At 50.5% G+C, this 18,448-nt stretch overlaps 1 protein-coding gene across 1 annotated transcript in view; it reads left to right on the forward strand.

Annotated features, from left to right (window-relative positions):
* LOC135826984 (uncharacterized) overlaps positions 1 to 18,448 on the forward strand; it is a 178,033-nt gene that overhangs the window by 92,146 nt on the left and 67,439 nt on the right. The window contains exon 8 of the mRNA XM_065339506.1: positions 16,373 to 16,471. Coding sequence (XP_065195578.1) covers positions 16,373 to 16,471 — 99 coding nt within the window. The remainder of the gene's footprint in view (positions 1 to 16,372; positions 16,472 to 18,448) is intronic.

Here is an 18,448-nt window from a genome sequence, read left to right on the forward strand (position 1 = left end):
AAGAGTACCGAGTTGTCGAAGCTCATCTGGGACATGAAGCGCAAGAATGCCGGGTACAGCATCAGTTGGTCAGTTGTCGCCCAAACAACACCAGCATACTCCAATGCCACTAAGCGCTGCCCTCTCTGTCTGCGTGAGAAGCTGGAGATCTTGCATGCTGACAGAAGGGTGAACATCAACAAGCGATCGGAGCTAGTGGCCAAGTGCAGACATGAGAACAAATTCTACCTATCTAACTTGACACCTCCAGTTACATAAACCAGGATTACACTTGATGTCTGGCGCTAATCTTGCAAGTACATGCATAGAATCACCGCTTGACCTTATTTGCGCTTAAATTCTCTGATTCCACTAGCACCTTACCACACTATATCAAGAACATTCATTGAGTTTTTGTAATCATTGCTGTCTGATGATCGCCACAGGCGTGAAACTCGGAGTCACAGCCAACCCAAGCTCCGTATACCATTCTATTCCTTTTGCAACTTGGTACTGTAGTTGGGGTCGCACAGCTGCAGACAGGTGGGCTTGCAAAGCTCCTCCTTGGTGGCCTCAAAAGCCGTCTGTTGGGCGTGGTCCCAGGTCCAAGCTTTGCCTTTTGACAGGAGCTCTCTGAGCGGTTGGCTGATAGAGGCAAGATGCGGTGAAAATTTCCCCAGCTGAATAGCGAGACCCAGGAAACGACGCACGTCTGAGGCCGACTGTAGAGTTCTGAAGACCCGTATAGCTTCGGTCTTGCCGTCATCAGGTCTGATGCCGTCTGGAGTGAGGTGCACCTCGAGAAACGTGAGATCCGAAGCTGAGAATTGGCATTTAGCGGGGTTCAGCGTGATACCCGCTAGGACGAGGCGCGTGAGAACGGCACGTAAGCGGTGATCGTGTTCCTCCTGAGTGCGGCCGTGTACCAGGATGTCGTCCATTTGAAAAACGACACCCTCCAAACTCTGCAGGATGGCAGACATCCGCTGCTGAAATATTTCCGGTGCTGACGATATGCCGCATAGAAGCTTAGTGTAACAAAATCGCCCCTGAGGTGTAATGAAGGTAGTCAGAAGCTGGGACGCCTAGTCGAGTGGTATTTGCCAGAATCCACTGTTAGCGTCGAGTACGCTGACCGCGCACCTGCGTGAGCTGACCACGCCAGATACACCGTTCGCCTGGACAGACAGCCACTAGCCGACCTTCGACAAGGTCAAGGCCGCCATTTCGACAGAAGTAACGCTCAGTTACTTTGACCTAGGCAAGGCAACGACACTACAAGTCGACGCTTCCATGAAAGGTCTCGGCGCCACTCTGCTGCAGGACGACAAGCCTGTTGCATTCGCCAGCAAGAAGCTTACCGAGACGGAGTCTCGCTACGCCACTGTTGAGCGTGAGCTCTAAGCTGTCGTATACGGGTGTGAAGGATTCCACACCTACCTATTCGGTCAGTCATTCACAATAGAATCCGACCACAAGCCGCTGGAGTCAATCAAGCTCAAGCTCCTCCGCGCAGCCCCGATGCGTCTACAGCGCATGCTGCTGAAGCTGCAGCCGTACGACATGACTATCAAGTACCGCCCCGGAAAGGACATTCCGATCGCAGACGCGCTATTCCGACTGTCGCGAGAGAAAACAGAGCCAAATAAGGACCTCGACGTCAGTGTACATGCCGTGTTCCCGAAACCAGCAATGCGACGATGACGAGGATCCGCGAGGAGTCGGCCAAAGACGCCGAGATGTCAGCACTGAAGGAGATGATCTTCAGTGGCTGGCCATCAGAGAAGAGCGCGGTGCCGGCAATTCTGCTCCCGTACTGGAATTTCCGCGACAAGATCAGCACCGAGGATGGTCTCATACTGAAGAGCAGTCGCGTCCTGATTCCCCCGCCAATGAGGGGGGAAATCCTCAGCAAGCTGCACGCCAGCCACCAAGGCATAGAGAAGACCAAGCTGCGAGCCAGAACGTTCGTCTTCTGAAAGGACATCAACAAGGATATCGAAGCAACTGTCTCATCTTGCACGACGTGCCAGCGCCACCAGAGCAGTCAAGCCAAGGAACCACTGGTGCAGCCCAATATTTCGCCAAGGGCATGGCACACCTTAGGCACAGACCTGTTCTACCTCGGCGGGTCAGAATACCTCATTGCCGCCGACTACTACTCCAAGTACTTTATCACCCAGAAGATGCCTGCCGGACAAGCGACCAGCGGGGCCATCATTCAGCGCCTCAAGGAGATTTCCCGTGAGCACGGCATCCCAGCCGTGCTGAAGTCGGACAACGGGCCGCAATACAGCAGCCATCTGTTCGCGGAGCTTGCTGCCGAATATGGATTCCGCCACAGTACGTCATCGCCACATCACCCGCAGAGTAACGGGTTTATCGAATCGCAAGTCAAGATCGCTAAGAGAGCTCTCGAGAAGGCAAGAGAGAGCGGGACCGACCCGCACTTAGCACTGCTGTGCATTCGCGCGGCCCCAGTGTGCCAGGGCTTACCGTCGCCGGCCGAGATGCTGTTCGGTCGTCAGGTACAGGACAACCTGCCACACAAACACCAGCGCGACACACGGGACGAGGCCATCCAACAGAAGCTCGAGGAACGGCAGGACCAGCAGAAAGTACACCATGACCAGCGAGCACAGTCTCTCCGCCCCCTAGTTCCTGGTCAGCACGTCAGCATCCGTAGCCCGACCACGCACCTGTGGGAACCTGGTATCGTAACACAGTCTGCCAACGGGCCATGGTCATACATGGTGCAGCCTGACCATGGGACAGAAGTGCGGCGCAACCGTACCCACCTCAGAGAGAGGCGGGTCCACTTCCCGCCGGATGCCGGTCCCGCAGGCCCTCAGCCGTCGACGCGCAGCGACATTGGCGAGCCTCAGCCACCGAGTGACGTGCCGTTGCCGTGGAGCGACGTTAGCCAGTCTCAGCCGCCGTCACAGTGTGATGTCAGCCAGCCTGCTGAACCTGCCACCCAGCTGTATCGAACACGGTCTGGCCGCGCAGTCGCACCCAGGTCAATCCTGGATGTGTAGGCCCAGAGAGGCCTCCTTATGGACCTGTTCGCTTATGTCACAGTAGCTGAGGAGCCTTTGTTATATGGGCCTCAACCAGCGAAAACAGCCCTTAGGGTCAAATTTTTCAAAATTCCTTTTTGGTTAGAAATTTGTTGAAACACATCTACGGAAGGACCTCAGCCAAGAAAAAGTTCAATATTCCGATTCTAAACGGGTGTATACACCAATATACAAGATGTACTCCAAATTGGTGCAATGTATGTATACGATGTTTAATATTCAGCATTCTAAGGTGGGTAGGCAGCTTGAATACCTTTGAAATAGTGCAGTAAGCAGCTAGAATGACAAAGAATAGCGGAAGAGTGCGGAAACATGATCGACTTATTTGCAGCTGCATCCTGCGTGGAGTCGTTCCGCAATGTCTTCCATTTCTTCCTGCGCGGCTGACGACACGATGTCGCTGCCGTCACTAGCCCCAGACTCAGAATTTATCTCAGGTGATGACTCCTCATCTTCCGACTCTGACGAGTCATCGACCACCTTGAGCCACAACCCAGCAGGAGATGACGGCTGCGATTCCGCCTCGCTGTCGACATCGATGTCGGAACCAAAGAACGTCTCATCGTCTCTCTGAACTTTAGCGGCTACTTCAGCATCCACTCCCCACCAGGCTCGAGCTAGCTGTACACAATGCCTGCCGCGTGTGCTCTGCGAACAGCTCTGGCGTCCGCAGCCATCGCAACAAGATCACGCAACACTTGAGTCGCCACTCGACACCACTTCAACTAACTTCAAATAAATAATTCAAGCAAGGAGATCAAGAAGAACTCGTCGCGCTGTTCGCAGCGCGATCAAAAAATCGTTGAAAGTCACAAATTGACCTTTTTCTTGTAAATTACGAAACCTCTAAGGGTCGTTTTCGCTGATTGCGGCTCATATTGTACATAGAGCTATTGTTGGATACTATGTCTCTGTATTGTTAGCACGCCGTCGTGTGCCATTCATGATTGTTACCTTGTACATAGAGCTAATGTTGGATGTTATGTTCTATATAGTGAACATGCCGTCGTGTACGTACGGTATGTTATGTACGTTGCTATAGCCCTATGACGAAGGGGATGTTGTATTAGGATGTAATGCAGTACGTAGCCATGCAAGAGCATGCGCGAGATACGCATCTCGCAGCTGCCTACTTTCATGCAGCATCCTTTAGATGTCGGGGTTCTTATGATTTGCCTACAATGGCGAAGTGAGAATATAATCCTATCGTAAACAACTAACTTGTTTACCCCGAAACAGTGATCAACAGTATTATGTTCGTTATCAAGAAAGGAATAGGAGAGAGAGAGATAAGATGGAGTCGACAGTTACTTGGTCAATCAATTACACCTCTCCCTCCAGACACCACTACTCATGAACAATATCCCATTGGGCGTCAACAGCTAGCTGGGGCACGGAGATCATAGAGTGGGACTCCGCCGTCAAATTCCAGGCTGACAGCCTCAACAATCACTAGCGTCACTCTCGGTATCACTCACGTCAGGGCTCGGCTGAGCGCTGTGGACATCCGCAGTGTCCGGTAATACAGGAGCTGAATCTGGCTTCAGAAGGTCAATGTTGACCACTTCCTCTGCAACACTGACATGTCTGATCACAACTGTTGATGGTGGCACAATCTTCTCCACCTTCCAGGCGCGTATGCAGGGTCACCTCTAGGGGGTTTCCGAACGCATCACATTAAACCCTTGTTTAAGGAGCCACAGGTAGCCCTTGGCGGATCATGCTCGCATAATGTCTGGCATAATCTTCAGATTTTGCCTGAAAATTATGCCCTGGCATAAATGGTGCTGCCACCACCTGATATTTTCCATAGCAGCAGAGTCCAGTACTATCTTGTAGTGGGGCTATTGATACCTGCTGCACACCGACCAGAGCCGTCGAAGAAATGTGCGCCCTGGGACGACTGCTCGTGCTGCAAAGGAGAGCTTCCCAAAAGGGACTCGATGCTGCGCTGAGAAATAGAGTTACGCTGGAGGGTGGCAGTGATCAGAGATCTGAGCTCAGTCAGTTTGTTGGATGGAAGCCTGGCTTGCTTGGAAACGCAGTTCAACTCTATTCCAAATTTTTTTAGACACTGAGAGGGGCCCTCTATCTTGTCTGGGGCTAGCAGTACGCCTAAAAGCATGAATGCGCGGAGCAAGATAGCCAGCTGGCGGTTAGCAAAAGAAAGTCTAGAAACGGCGTTCAGAAAGTCATCTAAGTAATGTAAAAGATCACTTATGGAGAAATGATGCTTTATGATCCATTCAAAAGCGTCAGCAAAGGTGTTGAAAATGAAGGGACTAGAGCGCAAACCAAAAGGCAGCACTTGTTCGTAATAGTAACGGCCTTGCTAAAAAAATACCAAGCAACGGGAAATCTTTGATGCGTACTGGGATCTGCTTGAAGGCGCTCTTGACATCCAGTTTTGACAGGTAAACTGGAGGGGGTAAAGACATAATCATATTGATGGCATCATCAATAGTAACATATTGCATCGAAAATATATCAGTAGGTATGCCATCATTGACACTCGTCCCGAGGGGGCTAGACAGGTGGTGGATCATGCGCATTTTGCCGTTTTTCTTTGGCACTGTACCAACACCCGAGCAATGCATAAACGAGAAAGGGGGTGAAGTTAAGGGGCCAGCAGTTACGCTTCGACTACAGGAGGCAGGTAACTGGTCTTATGTAAACTGAGCGTGAATAGCAGCGGAAGGGAGATTAGGAGAATTCACGTTAACAGTACGATCACCTAAAAAGCCAATATCGAAGCCATGATGCAAGCCATGCAGAACATAATATTATCGTGAAAACTGTGGATCTGGGTGGGTAGATGGCTAGGAAGAAAATCGAGTAACATGCAAAGGTGAGCGGAATGTGGAAGCGTGGGGAGTAGTGGCTGAAGGCAAGCTATCGGAGTTGCTGACCTTACTGAGAAGTGGTTCAGGATTTGATCTCAGCCTTGGAGCACTGCTGGCGGGAATGGTTGCCACCGCATGTGTTGCAGACATGGAGGAAGCGGCAGGACGACTTTTGCTGGCACTGGTCGGAGTTAAAGTTACGGCAGATGATTCGGCCGCTCTCAGAACGGGTGAGTGTGGACCCATGCTGATACTGCTGGGGGCTTCTGTTCGGACGAAAAGGACACTGACTGGACGGAGGGGACACAGTGTGGCATACTGGACATGCTGGTCTAGCCTTACCCGTGACGGATAGCTGCCACAGATTGTTGTCGATAAAGTCAATATGCTTGCCTTTTTGGAGCGAGGCTGACAGCCGAAGTTGCTGGTCATAGCTGAGCCAAGCAGCTGGCAGATACTGGCGGTTGGCTTTGAGGATGATGGACTGGTACGCCAACAATTCGTGGAGACGGTGTGGTGCTTGAGTACAGACAACCCCAGTGTACAAGGTCCAGGCCTCTAGCCATGTTGCGATGTCGTGTACTCGCCGTTTGACTTGGCGACCGTCGATGGTTTCAGCCAGTTCCTTCGACTGCTTACTTCCCGCAGACTGATTGGGGGTACGAAGCTCGAACGAGCGGGATTCAGGTTGAGAGACAAAAATTGCTCAACACCTCTGGCAACAGTACGTTCAGCTCAATGAACTCACCATTCACGATGCGATCAAGTGACTTGGGCACGAGGAGGTGAATTGCTGCTGAGGTTTCGGTACTGCTAGCCGCCGGCGCAGGTGCAATGGAGCTCAACACGGGGATAGAAGGAGCAGGATTGGACAGGGTGACAGTTGCCGTGGTTTGAGAGGCCGCCTCTGGTGCTCCCGATAACACTGCGCCGATTGCAGCTGATACTTCTTCGCGCACCAGATGCCCCAATTCCTGCTGAAAGTTGTCACGATCCGAATTATCCGGGTCCGCCGTAACAGTAAAAGAAACCGCAGAAGCCGCAGTAACAGGAACGAAGTCCTCACGTTCGTCTACGGCTCCCTAAGTCGGTTTATCAGGACCAATTTGGTGCCAGATGGGTCTAGGCCGCGCTTTTCGAGCTGTTCACGCAGCTCGGCAACACGCAATATCTGCAATGACTGATTTAGACTCGTCGTATGCGATGTCCAAGGAGAAACAGGTACAGGGCAGCTACGAGGCTACGGACCAAACTGTAAAAGCTAGGCGGCGAAGAAAAGCTAGGAGCTGAAGAAAAGGCTAGGAGGAAAACTGTGAAAGTTAGGCAACAGCAGCGAACTCTACTTTCAGAAAGGCATCACTCAACCCAAGGCATGCGGGAAAAGTTTGGAGCAGAATAAATACGAGGTGTGAGCTGCAACCTCTTTTGCCGCGACTTTCGAGCTGAGTTGTGGATTAGCACCGTGAATCTGGGTGATTGATTAGTTGAGAGTTTCCCCTCAACTTGGACATTGGGATCATTGGATTCGATCGCGATTTGACTGATTTATGATCTGTTGAAATCTTGCATTCTTGTCAGATCGATCGCGTGCCTTTCCAAAATTGCCCAACGAAACGTTGCACGTTTGGAACATTAGGGGGGGGGGGGTCCGGGCAACAGCTTCTGCTGAAGCCCGGGTCGTCAGAACAGTACTACCTCACCGGGAATTTAGGGTGACTGGGTGCTGCTGGGTGGTTGTGGAGGGCTCGGTGCAGACAACTCCATCTCCACAAGATCGTGTACATGGGCAGCCGATCCATTCAGGTTCTCAACCCACACGCTCGGCACAAGTGCCTCTGGGCACGCTTCCACAACTAATGACCGGGGCTTACAGGCACACATCGCGTGCATAGGTGACACTGCTGTCGTAGAATGCGGCCAGGTACGGTGGTTGAACAGCAGGAGATCCAGCTCCTTCTTCCAGTCAGATGCTTGATCTAGTATTTCCTTCATCAGCGTTATGAGAGTTCGATTCATGCTCTCCACGCCGCCTTGGGTGACGTACTGCTCCTGTCTTCACACGCACGCCGAACTGGGTGGGGAGGGCCCGGACAAGAGTATTCTGGAACTCAGTCCCTTTGCCCAATCTGATCTTTTCAGGCGGACCCCAACTGCAGCAGATACTAGTCAGCACTCCTGCAACACTTGCAGCATCATTTCGCCATAGTGGCTTCACCTCGACCCACTATCTAAACACATCAGTGCACATGAGTACGCCGTGGTACTGTCCGCTGCGGTCTGCACTAAGCTCTAGTGTCTTCACTTGCAGAACACTCCAAGGGCGACCGGGGGCCACTTGGGCAGTAGGTTGCACCCTCTCTCCACCACGTCCATTTGCTTGACAGCTACGGCAACATTCTTGGCAGCAAGAGTTCATACCGGGGAAGTAGCAGATGTCGAGCAACATCTCATACATTACTGCCCAGCTGCCGTGCCTAGACATCCGATGCGCTTCTTCCACGCATGTGGTCTCAGGATTCTGGGATGATCGACACAGTCACATTCCCCACTGCCGGGAGCTTGAAGCTGCGAGATAACACTCCGTCATCCAGAACAAGCTGGTCTCTGACCTTGTTGAATGGCTCTACCTCGACTCAATTGCCTAGATGGGCGGTCGACAGTACAGGCATCAGCTGGGAGATGCTCTCTGGACATGCTGTATTTCATCACACGTGACGGCTTGTCTCGTTGCCTTGTCAACTGCGCTAGCGATGGGTGCAGCATTCTCAGCAGCTGTATCGGGTCTGCACTACTTAGCCCAGTGCACCGGAACACGAGTCAGTTGGTCGGCTGAGTTCTTTTCAGTGAGCGTTCACTCAATACGCACCTTTAGTCTTCCGGTCTCCATCAGGTCAGTTGCCACTTGTAAATGACGTTCAATGAGCATCTCATGCAGGTCTCCTACGCGAACACGGCACACATTTTCAAAAATTTGACGTAGCAATCCAAACACAGCCTTGGAGTCGGTAATTAGCCGCCTTGATTCCAGGCCCCACTCAACAGCCAATGACAGAAAACGCATTGAGTCATCGAGTTCAGCGACGTTGATTTGTTTCCTGTCGTCTGCATGACTTAGCCATGTGCCATCCTCAATGATGTATCCATGTTTCCAGACGTGTCGCAGTAGATCCTGCAGGACTCTTCAGGGTCGTCAGTCACAATGGTGGACCAGTCAGAAGCGCCCCCAGTCTGCCTGATTGTTGCGCCAGACAGTCCTGGAGGTAGTCTGCTCAGCATCAAGGTGAGATAAAAGTCGGCAAGTACAACCCCATGGTCAATGCAACCAAGTGGCGCTTTGACAGTGGTGTCGATAGGAACGGGCATGTTGGAGAGGATGAGGTCCAGGGTGTTCAGACCCTAGTCAAGACATGCTGGTGGAGTTGAAGCTCAGCACACAGTTCTTCCAAGGCCTCTCCAGCTACAGTTGTTTTACTGCTGCAGAGCCAAGTCTCTTGATGGACATTTTAAAGAGAGCATGTCTGAGAATACCAAAGTATGTGTGCAAGTGAATCTCTCCGATTTCGCTCAAAATTTGCAGGTAGGTTCCCTTTGGGGTGTGGATCGATTGTGCAAAGCCCTTGAAAAAGTTTCTGAAGGGAACCTTGAAATTTGCATACCCCTCAAAGATGGCCGAAATATCACATTATTTATGGGTCTAGAAACGAGTCACGCCACAGCGTATACGAACAAGCTATGAACAAAACTCCATCAAGCCAACATTGCCTCACCTTAGAAGAGTTCCTGGAGCAGTACCGCTTAGCCACGCCAGCATCCCAGAAGACGAGGTCCATCACCCCCTGACGCCACAAATGATCGTCTTGAAAATAGCCAATTTACAAGCGCTGGCAAAACAGCCAGCTACGTCCTCAATTGGCCTGAACTATACACCGACAGATAGTAAAACACCTCTTCTATCGCTGAGGACATGTCCCCCATCTTCCTTTTGGGGTTTTCTTGAAATAAACTTTTTTGAATTTTTCCACTCGACCATGCTGAAATACGGCCAAAGTCATACTTGCGCAGGAAAGCTCGCCACTCCGCGACGTCTCCTCAGCAATTTCTACCCCAACACTGCTCCCAAGGCCGCAGAACAAAGTGTAGTGTTGACTCTGACAAGGAAAAGCAGCGGTGATCACTTGTCACTCCAAACGTCAAGCTTCTCCTTGCGCCACCAATAGTTTTTTGTGCGACTGTTGATGCAAAAGTGACTGAAGGCCAGAGCGCAGTTTTTGAATTTTATTGCAAGATGCACAGTGAGATCGCGTGCTCTGTGACGTAGGATGACGCTTCCTGCATCACGATACGCAGCCATCGATCGCGACTGTCCCTGGAACGCTACTCGGAACAGACCATGATGGCAGAGGTAAGATGAGCTTCATTTCCTGCTTGAACTGCTGAGAACCCCCACAAACTGTCCTAGGAGTGTTGCAATGGCAGCAAGCCGTTGAAATATGCCCCGTACAGCATGTAGAGTTATTCGTCTTTCACACTTACTTCCTGCAATCCCGAACATAGTCCAACAGTAAAAGTCCCTTGTTTTCATGTCGATGCTCGACAAAAGCGGCTAGCTCGGTCCCTTTGTGTTGACTGGCACGCGAGCAGCACTGGCTGCACGCACTTGTCGCGTGAACTGCATGAGAGATTTCTTACGTCATAAAGAATGTGATTTCATCATCATTTCACTGGTCTTCGACCTACATGGTCAGGGAAAGTCCCGGTTCGTAGGCCTACAACACGGTCAGCGTGCTCTTGGGCGCGGTAACAACACAAGTGTGATCACTTCCAGACCAGGGGGCGTTCAAGGCGAGTAACAAGCGCACTTGACCAAGGTGACTCTGAAATCTCGTGAGCCGTGGGCCACGCGATTTGGCATTCTTGCGTCACAAGGCACGTGATTTCACCGTGCATCTTGCAATAAAATTCAAAAACTGCGCTCAGGCCTTCAGTCACTTTTGCATCAACAGTCGCAGAAAAAATTATTGGTGGCGCAAGGAGAAGCTTGTCGTTTGGAGTGACAAGTGATCACCGCTGCTTTTCCTTGTCAGAGTCAACACTACACTTTGTTCTGCGGCCTTGAGAGAAGTGTTGGAGTAGAAATTGCTGAGGAGACGTCGCGGAGGGGCGAGCTTTCCTGCGCAGGTATGACTTTGGCCGTATTTCAGCATGGTCGAGTGGAAAAATTCAAAAAAGTTTATTTCAAGAAAACCCCAAAAGGAAGATGGGGGACATGTCCTCAGCGATAGAAGAGGTGTTCTACTATCTGCCGGTGTATAGTTCTGGCCACCTGAGGACGTAGCTGGCTGTTTTGCCAGCGCTTGTAAATTGGCTATTTTCAAGACGATCATTTGTGGCGTCAGGGGGTGATGGACATCGTCTTCTGGGATGCTGGCGTGGCTAAGCGGTACTGCTCCAGGAACTCTTCTAAGGTGAGGCAATGTTGGCTTGATGGAGTTTTGTTCATAGCTTGTTCGTATATGCTGTGGCGTGACTCGTTTCTAGACCCATAAATAATGTGATATTTCGGCCATTTTTGAGGGGTATGCAAATTTCAAAGTTCCCTTCAGAAACTTTTTCAAGGGCTTTGCACAATCGATCCACACCCCAAAGGGAACATACCTGCAAATTTTGAGCGAAATCGGAGAGATCCACTTGCACACATACTTTGGTATTCTCAGACATGCTCTCTTAAAATCCCCAGCTAGCACCATGTGAGTGCCGTGAGTGCGGGCCATGTTTAGTGCAGGTCAAAGATACTCAATTAGACAGGTGTCGTTGTCCGCACAGAATCCAGGCCGAAACAAGGCACCGATAACAACATATTGTTGCGTAGAAAGACTCACTTCGAGCCGGAGGACTTCGTGGTCATCAGTGGGAATCTGGTCCAGGTGCACCACTGGGAGGCCGGACTTCACACATACAACAATGCCGCTGCCAGATGCATCCCGGTCACGTTGGATGGGAAGCTAGTATCCTGGAAATATCGTCTCAGAGACCACAGTCCTGGCCGAGAAGTTCGTTTCTGTGATAACTGCTATGTCAACGTTATTGTTGAGCAGTGCATGCTGGCACGCTTCCAGCTTGTTGGTGAGACCAAATGCGTTGGTCACTAGCCAGTGGAGCGGCGGAGCTGCACTGATCAATGGGGGGGGGGGTGCCAGCTGATGCCGTACTGTCTATGTAAGCGCTGTCAGCACCATCTGGTGTAGGGTCATCTCTCGCAGCGCTGGTAGTGTGTTGTCGGTTGGGCTTCAGACGGTCTCGGTGCTCCCATGGCCGGGCATATAGAGGCCTTAACCAGAAGTCCGGAGTTATCATAAGGCTCAGGTCTGTGGCATCTATACATAGCTGACACCTTTCCCGTCTGCGTTGTGTGAAAACCGGCCATTGATCCCCTTGCCTCGAACTTGGGTAGCAATGAAACCGAGATCCTATGGCCAGCAAGCTGCCCCTCCCTTTCCTCCACCCGTGCCATTCCGTATGTTTCATTGCCGCCTTGCTGCTTTGTGCTATCAAAATAACGATGTATGTGTTTTGTAAAAACAGTATGATAATAAAGCGCACGCATCCGCCAAAATGTGCCGTAAAGTGTTGTTCCGCTTGATGCGCTTGAGTCTCCTTGTCGTCTTGGTCGTCCTCCTAAATGTAATTCACAGTCTACTGTTGGATCATCCTCTTCCGGTGTAGATATGCCAACTTGCTTCTCCTCCTCCACATGTTTGGGGCTGGAGTCAACCCAGAGAAATGTGAAAGTTGGAGAAAGGCCCACCCAAAAAAACAACCAAACTGTGAAAGGATCTATCAGCGTCACATGAAGCCAAGTGAGAAGACGTACTGAAGGGACCGACTTACAATGACAATAGAAGTAATAACAAAGGTGGATGTTAGACAACGTGAAAGACCGCGTAATTAAACCAGAACTTTGAGACTAGAGAAGCTAGAGTGAGAAGCTCCATGAAGAATCATACTGGAGGAGATGCAGCTGAAGGGACAATGAATTCCACCAGGCCATGAGATGGGTACTGCGATGTCACGCAGAGGAGAGATGACAGGACACTGGAGGGGACAACAAAGAAAGGAGCCCAGAGTGGTGCTTCATCTATCTAAAGCCATCTGTCCACGTATGCTAATTGTCGGGAGTTGTACTTTAATGACGTTTGCTCGATACTGTCACGTGGTAGAGGTCGATTGCATTCGGCGGTGTTAGAAGCGTTGTACAAACTTAAGTTTGATCCTATGCTTTGTTTCCAGAAAGAAAAGGTTGTCCTGTACAATTTTTTGATGCTATTCCTCGTCGATGTGTGAATAATGCTACATAATTTCTTCACTACGCTGTTGTTGTTATGTTGAGTCCGAAGAAGGTCAACTGACGACATTTTCTCCAGACATTACAACGGACAACGGGAACAAGTTATTGGGAACGACATTTATTATAGACGACGAGACAAGAGACCAAGACGAACGAAACAACTACATTGATGAAGAGTGAGAAAGCGAGATTATTGAAGAGAGCAAGATTATTGAAGAGAGAGAGAGATCGACTGGGAAACAACGCAATATAAAGGGCATGGGTAGGTATGGCAAACATGGGCGCGCAAGTAGCTACCCAGGTCGATGGAACGAAAGGTGAGTATGATGTAGTACGGGTGCATGCAGACCGGCCAGCTTAGGAACCACTCACAACCTTGTGTTGCAAAATCAGAGCACATAAAAGATAGCCTGCACAAATGCCCGCCTTTCTGCTGCAAAGTCAATCCACCGTCAGCGTCTTCGGGCTCGACTGCAAGCAGGTTGTGCTATCGATAAAGTATGGTGGAAAACTCTGAAGCAAGCCAGTGGCCATGGACGCAACTCTGGCGTACCTGCTATCACCGATCGTGATGGCAATTAACACTCCACCAATAGTAGCAAAGCTGAGGCGTTTGGGAAGGATTTTGCTGGGAAATGCTCTCTTGTGGATGATTTCGAGGATGAGCCTAAATCTACCGCCCCCTTGCACCAAGTGCATTTCAGGGAACCAGCTGTAGCCCGAGCCCAAAGCAACAGGACCTGACAACATCCCAGCTTGTGTCCTCAAGACGTGTGCAAACGAGCTTGCTGCCCCCCCCCCCAACCACGCCTCTTTGCCACGTGTTCCTCTATTGGAAGACAACCGGCAGACTGGAAAGAGGCCAGAATAGTTCCAGTTCACAAGAAGAACTCCCGTTTACCCATCAGCCCCTACCGACCAGTGTCCCTACTCAACATTATCTCAAAGGTAATGGAAGGCATTGTGAACTTCGCAATCATGGACTTTCTAGATCGCCATAATGTTCTGTCTGCAAAGCAATATAGATTCCGCCGACGCCTCGGAACTGCAGATGTCCTGACGCTCCTACACCATCTATGTCGTAGAGCTGCCGGTTCGGGAGTCTCAGCCCATGTTCTTGCAATAGACATAGCTGGAGCATTTGATAAGGTGTCCCACAAAGGTGTGATTCACAAGGCTGCTGTCTATGGGCTCAGGGGCCCCCTTTTAACTTAGTTGACCGACTATCTATCAGCTCGGCATCTCCGTGCAGTCGTATCTGGCCATGATTCTTATGTCTTTCCCATTACCGCTGGTGTTCCTCAAGGAAGTATATTGGGGCCTACTCTGTTCTTGTTATTATGTGAATGACAGTGACACTACTCTTGGAGAGGGCGTAGATCTCGCTGTCTATGTGGACGACACCACGCTGTATCAGTGTCTCGCAGTGCGCGCAGACGTGAATGAACGAAGCCGTGTTTTGCAGCATGCAGTGGATGGCCTCTCCGCCTGGGGCAAAGCCTGGAAGATCTCATTTGAGCCCACCAAATCCCAGGCCCTCACCATCGATCACCATCGGCCACGTCGGCAGCTCCCAGCCATCTCCTTCGATGGAGTACCAGTTGTGGAGAAAGCAGAGCTCAAGCTCCCAGGAGTCCAGTTCGACACACAGTTGTCTTTCCACCAGCATTTGCGCTCTGTAGCCGTACGTGCGCGCCAGCGGTTACACTTCCTGAACAGAGCTGCCCCCATCCTTGATGTTCGTGGAAGAGAGCGAGTCTACAAAGACTTCGTCAGACCAGTAATGGAATACTGCCCGTTGGTCTGGATGGAGGCTGCCACTACAATCCTTCGCCAGCTCGATGCAGTTCAGTTACGAGCTCTCAAGATCATCTCTCGTGGGTCATGGCTTCCAAGTCTGGCCGTCCGCCATGCTGTTGCTGCTCACACGTACTTATACAAGCTCCAGTGCCTCCCAACTAGCTCACCACTGCGAGCAATGATCCCTGCCATTGCACCAGAGCTGCAAGGGCATCCTCGCACTAATCAGCAGAGCCGGATTTGCCATGAATTGCAGTTTGCCATGCCCCGCAACCGTCACTCACGCAACAGCGTACAGCGATCATTTCCGTCCGCCATCGTTGAGGACTGGAATCGCCTTCCTCCAGAGCTCATCACAGCACCACTAACCCTACATCGCCTCCAGCAGTTCAAAGAAGGCGTTCATAAGTATCTGCGATCTTCTGACTGGCATTGGGCCTCTACGCACCTGTGATCTGTGTGTGTGTGCGTGTGTGTGCGTGCGTGTTTGTGTGCGTGTGTGCATAATTTGTGTGTGTGAGTGTGTGTGTATAGTGTGTGGTTGTGTGTGTATAGTACGTGTGTGTGTGTGTGTGTGTGTGTGTGGCTGTTCGTGTGTGCGTGTGTGTGGCTGTTCGTGGGTGCGTGTGTGTGTGTGTGCGCACACGTGCGTGTGTGTATGATTTCGGATACCTGCTGCTGGGCGTATGCAGTCAATGTATGTTGTACCTGAACCTCAACTTTTTTCCTCCCATTGAACAACATTCCGTGACCGTGCTGCCACCCTTATTTCACATTTGCTCTGTAGTGCTCCTGCTCATTTTTTTCTATTTTCGTATTTTTCTGTTTGACGCGCATGAGCAGTACTGAGGCCGAGACCTCTGGTCGGTTTAGCTGCTCTTGCCCCGCCTCCACTGCTTCAGCTGTCATCGCTATGTGCATCTCTTTGCGTTTTTGCCGGCGTTTGCACCATGATGATTTGTGGTTATCTTGTAAAAAAAAGTGTGTGTGTGTGTGTGTTTGTGTGTGTGTGTTATCCCATCACTAGTTGCTGTGTCTAACGTAGCTGTTCTTTACCATTGCTTCTGCGATGGGCAGGTCTGAGATCTGGGATCTGAGGTGTGTGTGTGTGGTTATGTGTGTGTTTTGGATGTGTGTGTGTGTTTGTGTTTGTGTGTGTGTGTGTGTGTGTGTGTGTGTGTGTGTGTGTGTGTGTGTGTGTGTGTGCATGCATGCATGCATGAGTGTGTGTGTGTGTGTGCGTGCAAGGGTGCGTGTGCATCAACATGTGTATGAATGTGGGTATGTGTGTACATGTCTTGTCTTTAATTTGCTGCTACTTCCAGGATGGTGACACACCATTACATCGTGCAGTATGGATTGGCTGTGTTTCCATAGTGGAATATCTTCTCACTTCTGGACATTCGTTGGAACCAAGGAATAATGTAAGTCAGATTATCCCTGATGCATGCTCGTTTTTATGAGCAGAAAGAAGAATTACGCAGTTGAATACTTTTTTTGCGAGTAAACTTCCTTGCCTTCTCTTCATGTTGTGACATACCTTCTCCCGTACATTGTCTCCTTCCGCATCAACAAGGTATTATAGCGGCATGATCAAATGAGAGGAAGAACAATGAATTATGTATAGGCATGATGTATATTGGTCACGTATTAATCATCGTTGTTTTTAGCTATTCTGCTTTGACCTGGTTTTATCACTACATTGCTGTACATAATTTATTGTGAAAAAGGAGAAGGACAAAATGTTCTGAGTTATGGCTAACTGTCCACCAACGTAACCAAACCTTACACAGTCAATGGGTGCGACCATTTTTTAATATTTATTTACAATGAACACAGCTCACAGGCAAATACAAAAATATTGCATAGTAGGAGCATAGCGATGGTAAGGCTTTTTGCCCTCAGCCAACCTGAGGTCTCGACGTCATGGGGACATAAAACACACCAAAAAGAACGAAGAAGAAACAATTGAAAGGAGTGACAGGTCATGATACGATATGTCAGGAGGAGAGACAGGACATTTCAAGGAGGAAAAGATCACACAGCCAGTGTTAGGTGGAGAATGAGAGAAAAGAAGAACAGTTGTTATTGGGAGGAGTATTTGGAGCGGAATTTAAAAGTCATCGGGTGCAGCAGATGTGATGCTGATACTCAGAGATGGTCATGTGCCCACGACCAGTCGTTGGTCTTCAAAGAATGGTTGGCTGCAACCTTTTTAAAATGTTGCAAGTTCTTGGTGCAGAATGGACCAGAGAAGACTCCGGCGGGCAGCTGGGTCCAGACGGGGACAACTGGGTGAGGGTAGGCTCGGCACAGGTTGTTTCGGGAACGGACTAGAAGTTCAATTGCCAGTTGGTGTGCATGGCTTTAACATCTCTGGAGTGTACTAAGGGTGGAGTGGACTGTTTGGTGTGGGGATTGCCGGGGTGGCAGCATCCTCTGTAGAAGGGGATGTGCATCTGGACAATCCATCTTGTACCGGAGGCAAAGTGTTGCAACCATCCGACGAAGAGCAAGACTCGGAAGCCAAAATATTAGGGCGCTGGTTTGGATTGCCCGGGCTTGCACGCGGTCGAGTTTTGCAAGATGGGATGGGGCTGCTAACATCCAGACGATGGAGCAGTACTCCATCACTGGGCGCACAAAGGCATTGTAGGCTTGGATGCGACCGGACACGTCTAAAAGGTCGAAAGCCTAAAACAAAGCGCCAAGTCGCTGTGTTGCCCGGAGGGCTACGATACGAAGGTGGCGCCGGAAGGTAAGCTGACCAACAAAACTGAAGCCTGAGCTCCTCTTGTTCCCTCAGGTTAGATCCGTTGAAATTAATCTGTGGCATGTTCCATTGGGTGCGGTGGAAGCTAACAGTCAGTGCTTGGGATTTGGCTGGTTCAAATTTCTATCTTCCATTCTTGACTTCAGAGGGAGATGTTGTTCACTGCTAGCTTGAGGGCTTGGGTGGTGGAGATGATGTTGGCCTGCAGTGTAGTGTCGTCTGCGAATGAGGCTAGGTCAGCACCGACTGGGACGTGGTCCTCGCAGTCGTTCACGTATATGAGGAAGGGAGTCGGACCCAGAATACTGCCCTGGGGGACTCCAATCTTAATTGGGAGCCTTTAGGATGTCTGGCCACAAATGACAACTTGAAGGTAGCGTTCAATGAGGTAGCTGCTGAGCCACTGGTGCAGTGTCCCACGCAGGCCGTATACGTTGTGCTTGTGTAGCACACCGGGGTGTGATACGCGATCAAACGCGCCGGCTATGTCATTGGCGAGTTTGCGTGCTGCGCCTTTATCCCCGGCTGTATGCAGCCACTGGTTGTGGAGGCTGGAGAGGAGGTCGGCTGCACTATGGCCATGGCGAAATCCAAACTGTCTTGTGGAGAAGACGTTGTTCGACTCGAG

This window comes from Sycon ciliatum, chromosome 11, assembly GCF_964019385.1.
Source record: "Sycon ciliatum chromosome 11, ocSycCili1.1, whole genome shotgun sequence".
Classification (NCBI taxonomy): Eukaryota; Metazoa; Porifera; class Calcarea; order Leucosolenida; family Sycettidae; genus Sycon; species Sycon ciliatum.